Source organism: Phoenix dactylifera, chromosome 1 (assembly GCF_009389715.1).
Source record: "Phoenix dactylifera cultivar Barhee BC4 chromosome 1, palm_55x_up_171113_PBpolish2nd_filt_p, whole genome shotgun sequence".
Classification (NCBI taxonomy): Eukaryota; Viridiplantae; Streptophyta; class Magnoliopsida; order Arecales; family Arecaceae; genus Phoenix; species Phoenix dactylifera.
In genome coordinates, this window is record NC_052392.1 from 33,695,508 (window position 1) to 33,709,509 (window position 14,002).

At 35.9% G+C, this 14,002-nt stretch overlaps 1 protein-coding gene across 1 annotated transcript in view; it reads left to right on the forward strand.

The window, feature by feature from the left end:
- The first annotated feature begins 4,593 nt into the window (after positions 1–4,593).
- Positions 4,594–14,002, forward strand: part of LOC103710945 (transformation/transcription domain-associated protein-like) — a 62,814-nt gene continuing 53,405 nt past the window's right edge. The window contains exons 1-8 of the mRNA XM_008796878.4: positions 4,594–4,889; positions 5,037–5,836; positions 5,941–6,066; positions 6,192–6,277; positions 6,705–6,813; positions 11,920–12,015; positions 12,199–12,261; positions 12,408–12,467. Of these exons, the coding sequence (XP_008795100.2) occupies positions 4,832–4,889; positions 5,037–5,836; positions 5,941–6,066; positions 6,192–6,277; positions 6,705–6,813; positions 11,920–12,015; positions 12,199–12,261; positions 12,408–12,467 (1,398 nt within the window). The 5' untranslated portion in view covers positions 4,594–4,831. The remainder of the gene's footprint in view (positions 4,890–5,036; positions 5,837–5,940; positions 6,067–6,191; positions 6,278–6,704; positions 6,814–11,919; positions 12,016–12,198; positions 12,262–12,407; positions 12,468–14,002) is intronic.

Genomic DNA, 14,002 nt, shown 5'->3' on the forward strand with positions numbered 1-14,002 from the left:
AATTTACTTTGGAGCATTCTATTTTTGCAAATACAATTTAATTTTTTAAAGAAAAATAATCAGGTTCCACCTGCTTTATTGAGATAATAATTCACTTGCCTAATCTAACTTAAGATGTTTTGAGGAATAATTCTCTTCTCATAATAAGAGAATAACTAATTTAGAAATGTGCACATTAGAGACATACAATCAAAAAAAAAGTTGAAATGGTTCCATAATTTCTATCAATGATAGCGGAATATTAGACTATTGCATACCTAATATTAGCTAAGTAGCTTTTTTAAGGATAACTTAAGAGATTTTGAGGGAAAAAATACTTCTAATTCTACATATTAATATTATATACCACTCACAGCTAGAAGAGATACTGTGAGAATAACATAGTCTGCTCCAAAAGAGATGATGATGTTAAGAAAGAATTTATATGCTAACATGTCAATATTGGATGGGACACATATAAGGGTGCAAATGGGTCGGGTCGGGTCCATGTATAATCCGGACCCAACCCAAAAAAATTGGGTCCGGGTCGGATCCGGTTCGGGTCCACCGATCTATGGCTTCAGGACTTGTTTACACCTCACATACCCAAATAATTTTACAGTTTCGAATCAGGTCGGATTGTAGGATTGAAAACTCAAAATTATCTAAATTTTAAATGGGTCGGATCAAGTCGAGTCTGAATTTAGTAAATCCAGAACTGATTCGAAAAATGAAACGGGTCCAATTTTAGAATCCGACCCGGCACCATGGGTCCTCCAAAACAGGTTGGGTCGGATCTAAGCAGGTCGGGTCATGGGTCAACCTAACCCATTTGCATGCTTATAGACATATGAAAAGGAAAAAGGCATTCAAATAAAGATTTATAATAGGAAAACTAACCATGCCATAATAGAATAAAATCTTGGCAAACGACAAATGATAACAAATATGGAAGAAAAAGATATCTAGGCAGAAACTTATAGAATCAAAATGGGTTCTCCTCCCTTTTTTTATAGTAGCTAAAAAGGAGAGATTTGAGATCTAGAGGAAGACAGAAGAAGGCTAATGACCTGGTACTTGGTGAAGTGGTGGCGAATGGCATGAGTCTTTTGGGGCAGAAAATGTAGCAACTAGTTCTTTTTGTATGCCACCTACAATATTTTTATATTCTTCTTGGGTTTATTATCCACCTTTTATTTATAGTCAATATTCTCATATCTCTCTCAATTCTTATTTTAAAAAATTTTAAGAAGTTTTTCAATTAAAGTTCTATTTATTTCTCTAAATAGATCTCTCTTCAGTCTATGCGGCATACAAGACAAAAGTATTTGGTGCTTCCTAATTTTTCTAAAATACTCCTACAAATATTTCTAAGAAAATATTAATATATGATTTTATCTTAAGAGTTTTTTGCTGGATAGAAGGTGTGCTCTTAAAAATTTTTAGAAGTCTTTCAATTAATATTCTATTTACCACTCTAAATAGGGATCTCTTCAATTTATGCAGCACAAAAAATGAAGATATTTAGACCTTCTTAATTTTCTTGAAACAATTATATGTGGATTAATAGATGGCTTTGTCTTCATGATTTTTTGTTGGATAGATTGCATCCTTTTAGACATTTTTCAAAATCTTTTTATTAAATGTCTATTTATCATTCTGAATAGATAACTCTTTAATCTATGTGGCACAGAAGAGTGTTTGGGATTTCTTAATTTTCTTGAAATATCCATACGTTGAATTTTCTAAAAAAAGATCAATAGATTTGTATAAAAAAAAGACAAAATTAATAGATGATTTTATCTTAAAGATTTTTGGCCAAATAGGTAGTATGCATTTACTATATACAGTTGACAATATTTCTCATGTACGCTTGCTAATGTTATATACAATCCCTGCTGAAAGATCAACTTTATATTATATTATATTAAACTATGTGCATAATTTAAATAAAAATGTTGATATTTCAATGAAAGCTACTAAGGGTAAGATCCTCTGCCAATGAATAAATGACAAAATTGTGATGCTCCACCCGTCATTTAGCAAACACATCAGAGCAATGAGATTGCTTTATCTATGTCTTCATCCAAGTTGTTTCAAGATCTCTTGAATTGGATGATATGTAATGACCAATTTGCATTACTATTTTGTAATCATTTAACCATGTGATATTTAGGCAGGAACTTATAGAATCAAAATGGGTTTCCTCCCTATTTTCATAGTAGCTAAAAAGGAGAAATTTGAGATCCAGAGGATGATAGAAGAAGGCTAATGATATGGTGCTTGGTGAAGCGGTGGCGAATGGCATGATTCTTTTGGGGCAGAAGATGTAGGAACTAGTTCTTTTTGTATGCCTCCCACAATATTTTTATATTCTTCTTGGGTTTATTACCCCTTTTTATTTATAATCAATATTCCCATATCTCTCTCAATTCTTATTTGAAAATTTTTAGAAGTTGTTCAATTAAAGTTCTATTTATTACTCTAAATAGATATTTCTTCAATCTATGCGGCATACATGATAAAGATGTTTGGAGCTTCTTAATTTTTCTAAAATACTCCTACAAAATTTTCTAAGAAAAGATTAATAGATGATTTTATCTTAAGATTTTTTTGCTGAATAGATGGTGGGCTCTTAAAAATTTTTAGAAGTCTTTCAATTAATATTCTATTTATCACTGTAAATAGAGATCTCTTCAATTTATGCAGCACAAAAAATGAAGATATTTAGACCTTCTTTATTTTCTTGAAACAATTATATATGGATTAATAGATGGCTTTATCTTAATGGTTTTTTGTTGGATAGATTGCATCCTTTTAGATTTTTTTCAAAATCTTTTCATTAAATGTCTATTTATCATTCTAAATAGATAACTCTTTAATTTATGTGGCACAAAAGAGTGTTTGGGATTTCTTAATTTTCTTGAAATATCCATATGTTGAATTTTCTAAGAAAAGATCAATAGATTTGTATTAAAAAAAGACAAAAAATTAATAGATGATTTTATCTTAAAGATTTTTTGCCGAATAGGTAGTATGCTTTTAGTATGTATAGTTCATGTACGCTTGCTAATGTTATATACAATCTCCGATGAAAGGCCAACTTTATATTATATTATATTAGACTATGTGCATAATTCAAACAAAAATGTTAATATTTCAATGAAAGCTACTAAGGGTAAGATCCTCTGCCAATGAATAAATGACAAAATTGTGATGTTCCACCCGTCATTTAGCAAACACATCAGAGCAATGAGATTGCTTTATCTATGTCTTCATCCAAGTTGTTTCAAAATCTCTTGAATTGGATAATATGTAATGACCAATTTGCATTACTATTTTGTAATCATTTAACCATGTGATATCCAGGCAGGAACTTATAGAATCAAAATGGGTTTTCCCCCTATTTTTATAGTAGCTAAAAAGGAGAAATTTGAGATCCAGAGGAAGACAGCAGAATGCTAATGACTTGGTGCTTGGTGAAGTGGTGGCGAGTGGCATGAGTTTTTTTGAGGTAGAAGATGTAGGAATTAGTTCTTTTTGTATGCCTCCCATAATATTTTTATATTATTCTTGGGTTTATTACCCCTTTTTATTTATAATCAATATTCCCTTATCTATCTCAATTCTTATTTAAAAATTTTTAGAAGTTTTTCAATTAAAGTTCTATTTATTATTATAAATAGATATCGCTTCAGTCTATACGGCATACAGACAAAGGTATTTGGAGCTTTTTAATTTTTCTAAAATACTCCTACAAAAATTTATAAGAAAAGATTAATAGATGATTTTATCTTAAGAATTTTTTGCTGAATAGATGGCAGGCTCTTAAAAATTTTTAGAAGTCTTTCAATTAATATTCTATTTATCACTCTAAATAGAAATCTCTTCAATTTATGCAGCACAAAAATGAAGGTATTTGGACCTTCTTAATTTTTTTGAAACAATTATATGTGGATTAATAGATGGCTTTGTTTTAAATGTTTTTTGTTGGATAGATTGCATCCTTTTAAACATTTTTAGAAGTCTTTTCATTAAAGTTCTATTTATCATTAAAGTTCCATTTTCCATTTATGCTATTATCTGCCCCCATCCCCCCTCTCTATATATAATATATCCTAATTCATTCCATGTAATTCAGTTCTTACTACTTCTAATTTTATGTTTTGTAATGTCTCAATCAATTTCTTGATTTCTTTCACTTCTTATTACTTATGTGCATATTACTTTATTGCATTAAAATATCTATTTTTACTCAATATAATTTAATTTCTAAGCTTGCATTGATCAATGACTTTTTTTTTATAAAGAATATAAAATTACATTTTTAATTTTGCCAATGCGGAACCAGTATTTTCTGTGGGCCCTAGCCGTCAAGCGATGCGGTGCACCGGGCGCGGCCATGCTAAAATTAGGAAACGACCGTATTTCTTAGGGTTTGAGTTGCATCGTTTTGCCCATGAATATTCATCTTTTTTTTTTATGCCAATCGTTGGATCGCACAATAACTAGTTCAGGATTCGTGCGGATAGAGAGAGATCAATCATTCTTTCGCGCGGAAACTATCTCCTCCTACGGTCCTACCCTAACCCAGGCTACGCCGAACTAATTTCTCTGTAAATGCATCCTACCTTCTCGTTCCAGCCCCCAGTCCACCGAGCGAAACCAAAAACCTCGCAACGACAGAAATAAGGAGAGCATGCCACGAGGAAACAGAAACGGAAAGCAGAGGAAAGCAAAAGAGTGAAAAAATTCCAAAAAAACCTCCGAGGAACCCGTTCCCTCTTCCATCGTCTTCATAAACCCTAGCCTCCTCCTTTGGGGGCTAGGTTTCAGTTCCCACGAAGCCAGAATGGCTCCCATCCTGAACTACGAGCAGCACGCCCAGCGCCTCGTCGAGCCCGAACTCCGTAAGGAATCCTCCTCTCGTTTTCGTTCTTGATATCGATTTCTCTCCAAGAACTTGGAATTCCATCCATGACTGCGTTAATTCCGATTCTGATGCTTGTGTTGCTTTCTTTTTTGTGCTGGAATCGGACAACGAACAAAAACAACAGCGGTGCAGCTTCGGCTGCAGATGGTGATGGAGGTGCGGGATAGCCTGGAGATCGCCCACACGTCGGAGTACCTCAACTTCCTCAAGTGCTACTTCCGTGCCTTCTCGGTGATCCTGACCCACCTGACGAAACCCCAGTTCACGGAGAGCGCCGAGCACAAGCTTCGCAACGTGGTGGTGGAGATCCTGAACCGCCTCCCCCACAGCGAGGTCCTCCGGCCCTTCGTCCAGGACCTCCTCAAGCTCTCCCTCCAGGTCCTCACCCACGACAACGAGGACAACGCCCTCATCTCCATCCGCATCATCTTCGACCTCCTCCGCAACTTCCGCCCCACCGTCGAGGCCGAAGTCCAGCCCTTCCTCGACTTTGTCGGCACCATCTACCGCAACTTCCCCTCCACCGTCTCCCACTTCTTCAGCAACAACAACAACAACAACAGCCCCCTTCCTGCCCCTTCCCTCTCTTCTTCTTCTGGCCCCGCCGCTGCCGCACCCGCTTCATCATCCGCCGCTGCGGCCGATGACGGTGGCTTGGACGAGGCCCCAGGAAGCGGCGGCGGGCCGGGGGTGGTGCCTTATGTTGGGGCTGGGCAGCTCAACCCGAGCACGCGCTCGTTCAAGATCGTCACTGAGAGCCCCCTCGTCGTGATGTTCCTATTCCAGCTCTACACCAAGCTAGTGCAGACCAACATACCCTATCTCCTTCCCCTCATGGTCACCGCCATCTCCATCCCCGGGCCCGACAAGGTCCCTTCCCACCTCAAGACCCAGTTTGTGGAGTTAAAGGGTGCGCAGGTTAAGGTATGTCTTCGCTTTTTTCTTCCTGCACCATTCCTATGCTTCATGTTTATTTGAGTTGATTTGGTATCTTACTCTGATCTTTTCTTGTATTTTTTTTCGTTCAGACGCTCTCTTTTCTTACTTATCTGCTGAAGAGTCATGCCGAGTACTTTAGGCCTCATGAGGAGCACATGTGCAAGAGCATTGTTAATTTGCTTGTTACCTGCCCCGACTCGGTTTCCATTAGAAAGGTCAGGGGCTGGGCATACATTGGTTTACCTTATGATTCATCTAACCCATTGTCTTGAAAAAGGAACGTTTTTTTTCTAAATATAAAAAAGAAAATCTGAGTTTCTTGATTGCATCATCATTGCAGGAGCTGCTACTAGCCATGAAGCATGTTCTCAACTCGGAATTCAGACGAGGGCTGTTTCCTCTTATTGACATGCTTTTGGAAGAAAGGTATTTAGTAACAACATTTGACAGTTTTTGTAAAGCTTGCTTCTACTCTTCTGGTGCAGATATATTGTTTAATTTTTTCATGCTAGAAGGGATGCTGCTTTTGCAACAGACTAAGCAGGTTAAGGTGGTCTTATTCCATCTTAATCCTGAGCTATATGCAGCCTTTTTTATGAATGAAATTGTTCACTCAAGGAACTGGTGCAATTTATATGAACATGCAATAACTTATAAAGATGCTCGCATGTGTTGTTGTTTTGCCTTGATAAATGTCATAAGCTACTGGCATCTTCTTGTGAAAGAAGTACCTATCTCATGCGTTATCACTTTGAACATTGATGTGTCTCTTGTCATGAAGTTCTTGACTTGTATATTCACCTCGGCATCATTGTATTATTGGTTTACTGAACTGGAAGCTTTGTTGTTTCAGGGTTCTAATTGGGACTGGCCGAGTTTGTATTGAGACATTAAGACCGTTGGCTTATACCATTCTCGCAGAGATGGTGCATTATGTTCGAGGGGACCTTTCACTTCCTCAGGTTCTATTTTAATCTCATTTTTAGTGTTAGACCTTGCCTCATTGTATGGACTTTTCTGCTTGTCTTTCTTTTGGTGAGGTGTTCCAATGGCTTTAGAGTTATGAAATCATAAAATAGATTCCATGCTGGTTTTCCTATGAACCTTTAGAATCTTTCATCTTGTTCTATTTCAGTTTTTCTGTTGTATATTTGCATGACAATGTTATATGCTTTGTTTTATATATGCTGTTTAAAATTAGAAAGAAGATAAAATTTTCTTATATATTGCTGTTGTCATTTGGAAAATTGATACTTTCTTGACGATGGTCTTTTTTTTTTTGCCACCAGTTTCTAAAATGCATTACTTAATTTTTTTAGTAATAATTAGCTTTAAGCTTATTAATCAAGTATCCACATAAGCCATTGGCAGGTGTTGTTGCCAAACCATCTTCTGGTTATATGTCTTTCGCATCTTGCCATCCAATCAGCGCAAAAAATTAACCTTCCTATGTATGAATGAGACTCGATGCTCATAGCAAAAGTGCAATGCTGTGTTATTTTAGTATGGACTTTTATATTAGATTTTTGGCCTTTTCTGAATATATCTGTTTCCCTTTTACTTGACAGGAACCCCTACTTAATATTTAAAGCTACCCTAATAACGTTAAGAGTATGAGATGTGGTTTAGTACTTGAAGTGCATGAGGTGCTCCATTTGGTCTTGAATAGCTTTTCTTGGTTAAATTGTTGAATCCTCATTTCCCATCAAGTGGCTCTAGCATGTCAAAAGCTCTTTCAACTCTTCTATATTTACTCCATAAGCTAGGTCATGTGCCATCTGTTTATTATATTAGCCGAGAATAGGGGTTTGTGCATCTCTATCAGTGGGAACCCTACTATCAATTAAGCTGTACTCTCCATTTCTGATTTTTTCTGGAGTGTTATGAATCTAGTTCTAGTTGATGTGGCGATTGCTAGCTCCAAGGAAAGATAACAAGATGCTTTCATCTGTTCTCTAGTTCTCTTACATAGAGCTAAATTGTGATTCTTGATCTATACCTTTATTTTGGAGTTAGTTCATGAATATTGATAGAGGAGTTTCTATATCAATGCTCTTCTTTGCTGCAATTCATGCTTTCCCTTTATTGAATGCTCACCAAATTGATGGGGTTTATCCTTCGCAAAGCAAGCAAGCTAGAGTCCATCATCGTATTTGGAACAAATGGATCTTCCAATCTTTGCAGGGTGTTGTTATTAGGTAGTGGTTGTTAGTGAGATCTCGCCTTTTGTAGAAGACGACACCTTGTTGAATCTTGTTTTAGATTGTGCAAATTTCTTAACGTAAACCAAATTTTCACAATGATAAAGACTGTTACTAGCGGATTGACTTCCTTTACACTTAATATTCAAGTTCATCAAATTTGAATTCTAATAAAATGGGCCTTCTGCTATGGACATTTCATTGGCAACTCAAGGCTTGCAGCTTTCCCTAAGTTGCTCAGTGGTGATTTATGTGTTCATGTAGTTACCTACAAAGTTTCATTTGCTTAATTCATTACCCGTTGAGGTAGCTTTATGTTTGATGATATTATACGAGGTCCTTAGCATAAATATAACCGGGTTGAGGGAAGCACAGAACATCTGACAATTCAGATTGCTGCCAGACTTCTTGCCCTGTTATACATTTTTGTGTAACTTGTGCTATTTCTAAGTGAATAACATGCTTGGTGGAAGTGCCTGCAACATTCCTTACTCGAAAGTGCCTTAAATTTTATGGAGTCATGCTAGGTTTTGCAGCCTCTTATTGTTTCGAAAAAGAAGATAGTGTGACCTATGATTATAATGTTAGGGAGAGGTATATCTATGCTATGTAATATGATTGATGGTTCCTAATTGGAAATAGGTATCTTGGTGGGCTTAATCCCATCCTTGGCCCTTCTCATCATTTATGCAAGCTCCCTTTCTCATTTATTGGTTTAACCTGAAGTGATATGCATGTTACATTTCTTAGTTAAAGTGTCTTGATATAATTTGCTACAGCTAGAGGTGAAGCTGTCTTCAAGTTATGGGAGTTGCCTTGTTATATGATAGAATTTTGCTTTGGTATATATCTAAATTGATCGTAAGAATAGGGTTTTCTTTGGTTTCGAGGAAGAGAAATCCTAAGATTTATTACCAAATTGAATAAAACAAATACATGGCGTAGAAACCGATGTAAATTTAATAAATTATGATGGTAGTATAAAAATTTGTTTAGAGATAAGGTTCTTGGCTTGTAAGATGGGTGGATTAGAACTTCTGAGGCCCATGCTTCTCTTTTATCCTACAAACAAGGGATGAAGGGACTATCTGGTAGTGTAAGAGCTGTACAGAAAATTGACGAACAGCTTTTCTATTAGCTTGGGAGTTTTCTTATGTATATGGATAGCAGAAATCTAATCGCATGGAAACTACATAGAACCATCTAATCTTCATTCAATTCTCTATTATCCAAAAATGACATGAAATTTCCTTGTAATTCCTTGATTCTAGATTCTATCTTCTATCTCATCAAACACAAAGGAGAATCATCGTACTTGAAGTAGCTAGAGAGATTGAAATGTCAATATATAAATAGGATGTCATAATTTATAAACTAAAAGTAAAAAATAAGGATATGCTTGTGCTGTTCTTTGAGATATATCAAGATCTTTGCTTTACTATGTTAGATTTCACGACTTCTATTGTGCAACAAAAGAAGAAGATGATGACATCAGCCATTGTTAAAATGTTGGAGGGGGGGTGTGACTGCAACTATATAAGGTGATTTGGGATTCTGAACTAGAAATAAGCATCTCTGTGGGATTCTTCTTATTCTTGCCCTTTCAATCCTTCTTGCTGAGCTCTCCTTTGTTGGTTCTAGCTTAATTGATTGTGATTTGTGTGCATGTAGCTAAAGTTTGCTATAGTGGAGAGATTAAAGTGCTTCAGGTTCTAGGTGCTATTGTCATTATCAGTGAGAAGTTTGCTGCATAATTTATTTAGATTGATCATAAAAGTTGGTTTCTTTGCTGAATCCAATATTTACATGGTTTGACAAAGAAATGGGCATAAGTTAGATTAGTATGGTAAGTGGATAAGCGCTTCTGGTGCCCACACTCCCTTTTTATTGGAACAACAAGGACTATCTGCTAGTGTGAGATCTGCTATTAGAAAATTGTAAAACATGTTTGCTATAAGAATGAGATTTTTTTTTTAACAATATGGAAAGGAACAACCTGATAAGTTTTGCTACTATATGGAACTGCTTAACCAGATTCCATATGATCACTGAAGAAATGAAATTCCCTAGTCATCTCTTAATTCTAGATCCTATAACAGAACACAAACATGATTTTTCAAGCAGCCAGTAGTAAGTCAAAGATCAATATATTGGATAGAGATTGCTGTAATCCAAATAAAAACAAAGTCTCCTGTGTTCTTGCAATGTTTTACTAAGAATTAGCCTTTTCTTTACTTCGTCACTGGTTTATTATACGATAACAATTTTGAGGCATTTAACTGGAGGAATCAATCCCTATGAAGACTAAAAAGGTCTTCTTGAATGATTAAATGAGTGATATAAGTGTGCTGACAACCGAAGTTCTCAGACATTGATAACTTTAATCTCCAAAGCAACAATGAATTCCATAGGAATGATTAATAAATAAGCAGATGGGGGTTTCATTGCCTCAAATGCTTATTGCTATCAATGAAATATGTGGAAAAGCCAATATAGAAAAGGAAGGCATTCATAAGCTTGTCCAAATTTTATCAAACATGATGTTATGCCAAATGTAATTTCTAGTTGTTGTATCCTAAATCTTTTCCAGATCTACCTTAAGAAAGTCCTTTTTGACGTCAACCTTGTATTAAAAACATCTGTAATGAACTCATGGATGAGAAGAATGCTATTAGAGATTGACCTTAAGAAATACGGATACTTTCATATTGCTGTATGATTAATTTGTTTAAATGGAAGAATGGGTTCAGTTTTTGGGGACAAGGAAATATTAGAGGCTAGAACATTTTGAAAGAGTTTGGGTGAATTTTTGAATGTTGTGAATATCTTTCCCGTGTTTAAATTCTTTCCAAAAGGAAAGTGTGGATGGTTTCTTGATGGTTGGAGGAGGTTAAATTACGCCAGCATATGCCATGTGCGATGCATATGGTGTGGAGGGATGCTCTCTGTTCCCCCCTTATGCATTGCTCTGGAGTTTGCTTTTAATAATAAAATAGATAATAAATAAACAGAAAGGTTTGGCTACATGGTTTCATGGCAGTTCTCTTTATTGCATAGATTGAGTTGATCAAAGTTCGATGCCCAAGTCATAGAAGGTTGACAGAATTTGAGTTAATATTTGAAAGTTAGCAAAGTCTTGGACTGTATTTTTGTGTCATAAAGCTGACCAATTGATGAGTAAGACTAACTTGCTGAATTAATGTAATGAAAACCTTTTATTCACTGGGGAGAAGTAAATTTGCTCCAATAACCATCCTAAATATATGAACAAATTTAATAACATCAAATGACTAATATTGTGACAGCTAAGCCATGCTACCAGTACTCCTCGTCCCACAAATTTTTGGTCTCTGTGTCTTGAGAGTTCAAAGCACACGTCTTTCAATTAGTGGACAAGCTTTGTAAGGTTCAATGCCCAACTTTTAGTTGGCTTTTCAAGTGATATTATTTACCACCTTTAAACAGATTTTTATCATCATGCACGCGGCCATTGTTTTGCCTTTTTTGATCTTTGAAATGGATTACATGAAAACATTTTATTCACACTTCATGCAGCCACTACAAAGTTTAATGGACTATCTTTGGATCCCTGCTTTATTTTCGGTGAAAGTGGTGAATAATGATGGTTTTAGGGAATATTTTGTTAGCCAATAGTAGAGGATGGATGAGCTAATTAATTAAATCTTTCTTTGTTTCTTGTGGGTTACTAATGCATTATAGCTGTTCATTTATGAGCAATACCTACTCAGTCCGTGCTTCTTTTTGTATCCATATTGCTTGAAGTTTCACCATCATAATTTACTGACCTTGGGAATTGCAGTATGCTCCAGTTTCTATTAAACCTGACAACTATTTATTGTTATGCAGCTTTCTCGTATTACATATCTATTCTCAAGAAATATGCATGATTCATCCTTAACCCTTGCCATTCAGACAACTTCTGCCCGTCTGTTGCTTAATCTGGTGAGAACATTTATTATTGCTTGGAGGATTAGAATGGATTTAATGACATGATATTTCACATTTCAAATAGATGCATATTGCATTACTATGATTAAATTTTAAAATAAAATGAAACCAAGATTTCATTGTGGCTGATGTGTTTACTTTTATGATAACTTTTTGGCGTGGCTGCTTGCGTCTTAGGTTGAACCAATTTATGAGAAAGGTGTCGACCAACCAAGCATGGATGAAGCACGAGTTTTGTTGGTATGGATCTGTAAATCATCACTATCCTAATATATTACGGATGAATAACAATTTCCTACTAGGTGCCAGCATATGTTTATCCTATATCTATTAATCCTATCATAGTCAACTGATCTATATGTCTTCATTTTTCTTTTCACTTTTAGGGGCGCATTCTGGATACTTTTGTGGGAAAGTTCAGGACCTTCAAGCGCATTGTGCCTCAGGTATGTTCCTTTGAGGGCTGACCTATTTGGAGGCCAAAATCCAAAATCCTGTCTGTTTGATATCTACATCTCTCCTACTCACAAAAACACAGAAAAAAACAAAAAGTCGGGAATGGCTGAGGAAATTATGGCAGGGAAAGGGGGAAGTCGGAAGGATCTGTGGAGGCTCTAGATCCTGCCATCCCAAGATTTAAGGGTCAATGCAATTCAAAGGCAATTTATTGTATAATAGAAATCTCTGGATTGTGGGGCTAGTTGTCTGGTTCCTACCCATTTAACTTCTCACCCTGTTTTCTCAACCCCTTGCCACTTATTATACGAAAACATAAGGCAGGCATTTAGACAGGCCCTTAAGTAGCTCGCTTTTTGAGATACTATCCTGTAATTCTGTAATTAGAATCTTAAAATTGCTATGGTGTTATCTTACAATTTTAGTTTTTCATTTCCTTTTAGTTTCCTGAGAATAAGTTTATCTTTTGCAAAGAATTCCAGTAATTACATGATTGTGTTTCGTTATATCTGTTATAATTTCTTAATGTTTACATTTTGTTGTATGTATGTTACCTAAGGATATGTGCATTTTTGTATAAATTTTATTGTTGAAGGTGCGTCCTGCAGCCATTGATCTTTTAAAATGTCAACTTGATTGGCACTCTACTTCAATACTGAGTTGAGCAACTACAGTTTTTAGATGTTCATGAAATGAAATAACTGGAAGAAGGCATGCAATGTTTTTCTGCTTCTTGTACATCACATCTAGTCAAATTATCATAAGAAAGGTAGACTGTTGATGTAGTCTCAAGATTCCATCTTATACATAGTTTATACTTTATATTTTTTGTTGTTTCTGTGTTTTCCATCTAAAATCATGTTTAGACTTGGATTTTCAGTCGAGTCATGTACTAGTACTGCCAAGTAAAAATGGTCCACCTAGGTGTGATAGGAAGCCTAACCCAACTCCAAATCACCACACTTAATTGCTTGAGCTTTAGCCTTTCTTCAATGCCCACGGTCATCACTCATCTCTAGGAACGGAGGAGGATGGATGATAATCTTGGAAATAGAATTGTGCATGTTAAATGTATGGAAGAAGGGAGGAAGAAAGTTAGAAAAGAAAAAAGAAAGAACAAAAAAAAAAAAGAACAGTAACCCGACCCCATTACTGTTCACAAAATAGTAACCCGACCCGTTACTGTTCACGGAACAGTAACCCGACCCAGTTACTTATCATGAAACAGTAACTCGGCGTATAAAAAGAGGACAACAACCAAAAAAGAGAAGAAGAAACCCTAGAAAGGTGAGTGCCACTGTGGGTGAAGCCTTGAGAGACCCTTTTTCTTCCATTTTCATCTTGCTTCTTGATCTATTTCTTCTTGGAGCTACCTTCTTGACCCTGTCATTTTTCATCTCAATACCTTGGTGGAGCGCGGCCTGAAGATTCTTATTGGATTGGAGGGACCAAACTCGCAGAGGTAAGTATCCGACTAGTTCTATCACTATCTTTTGCCCAGCCCACGTTTCTTCGTCCATCAATC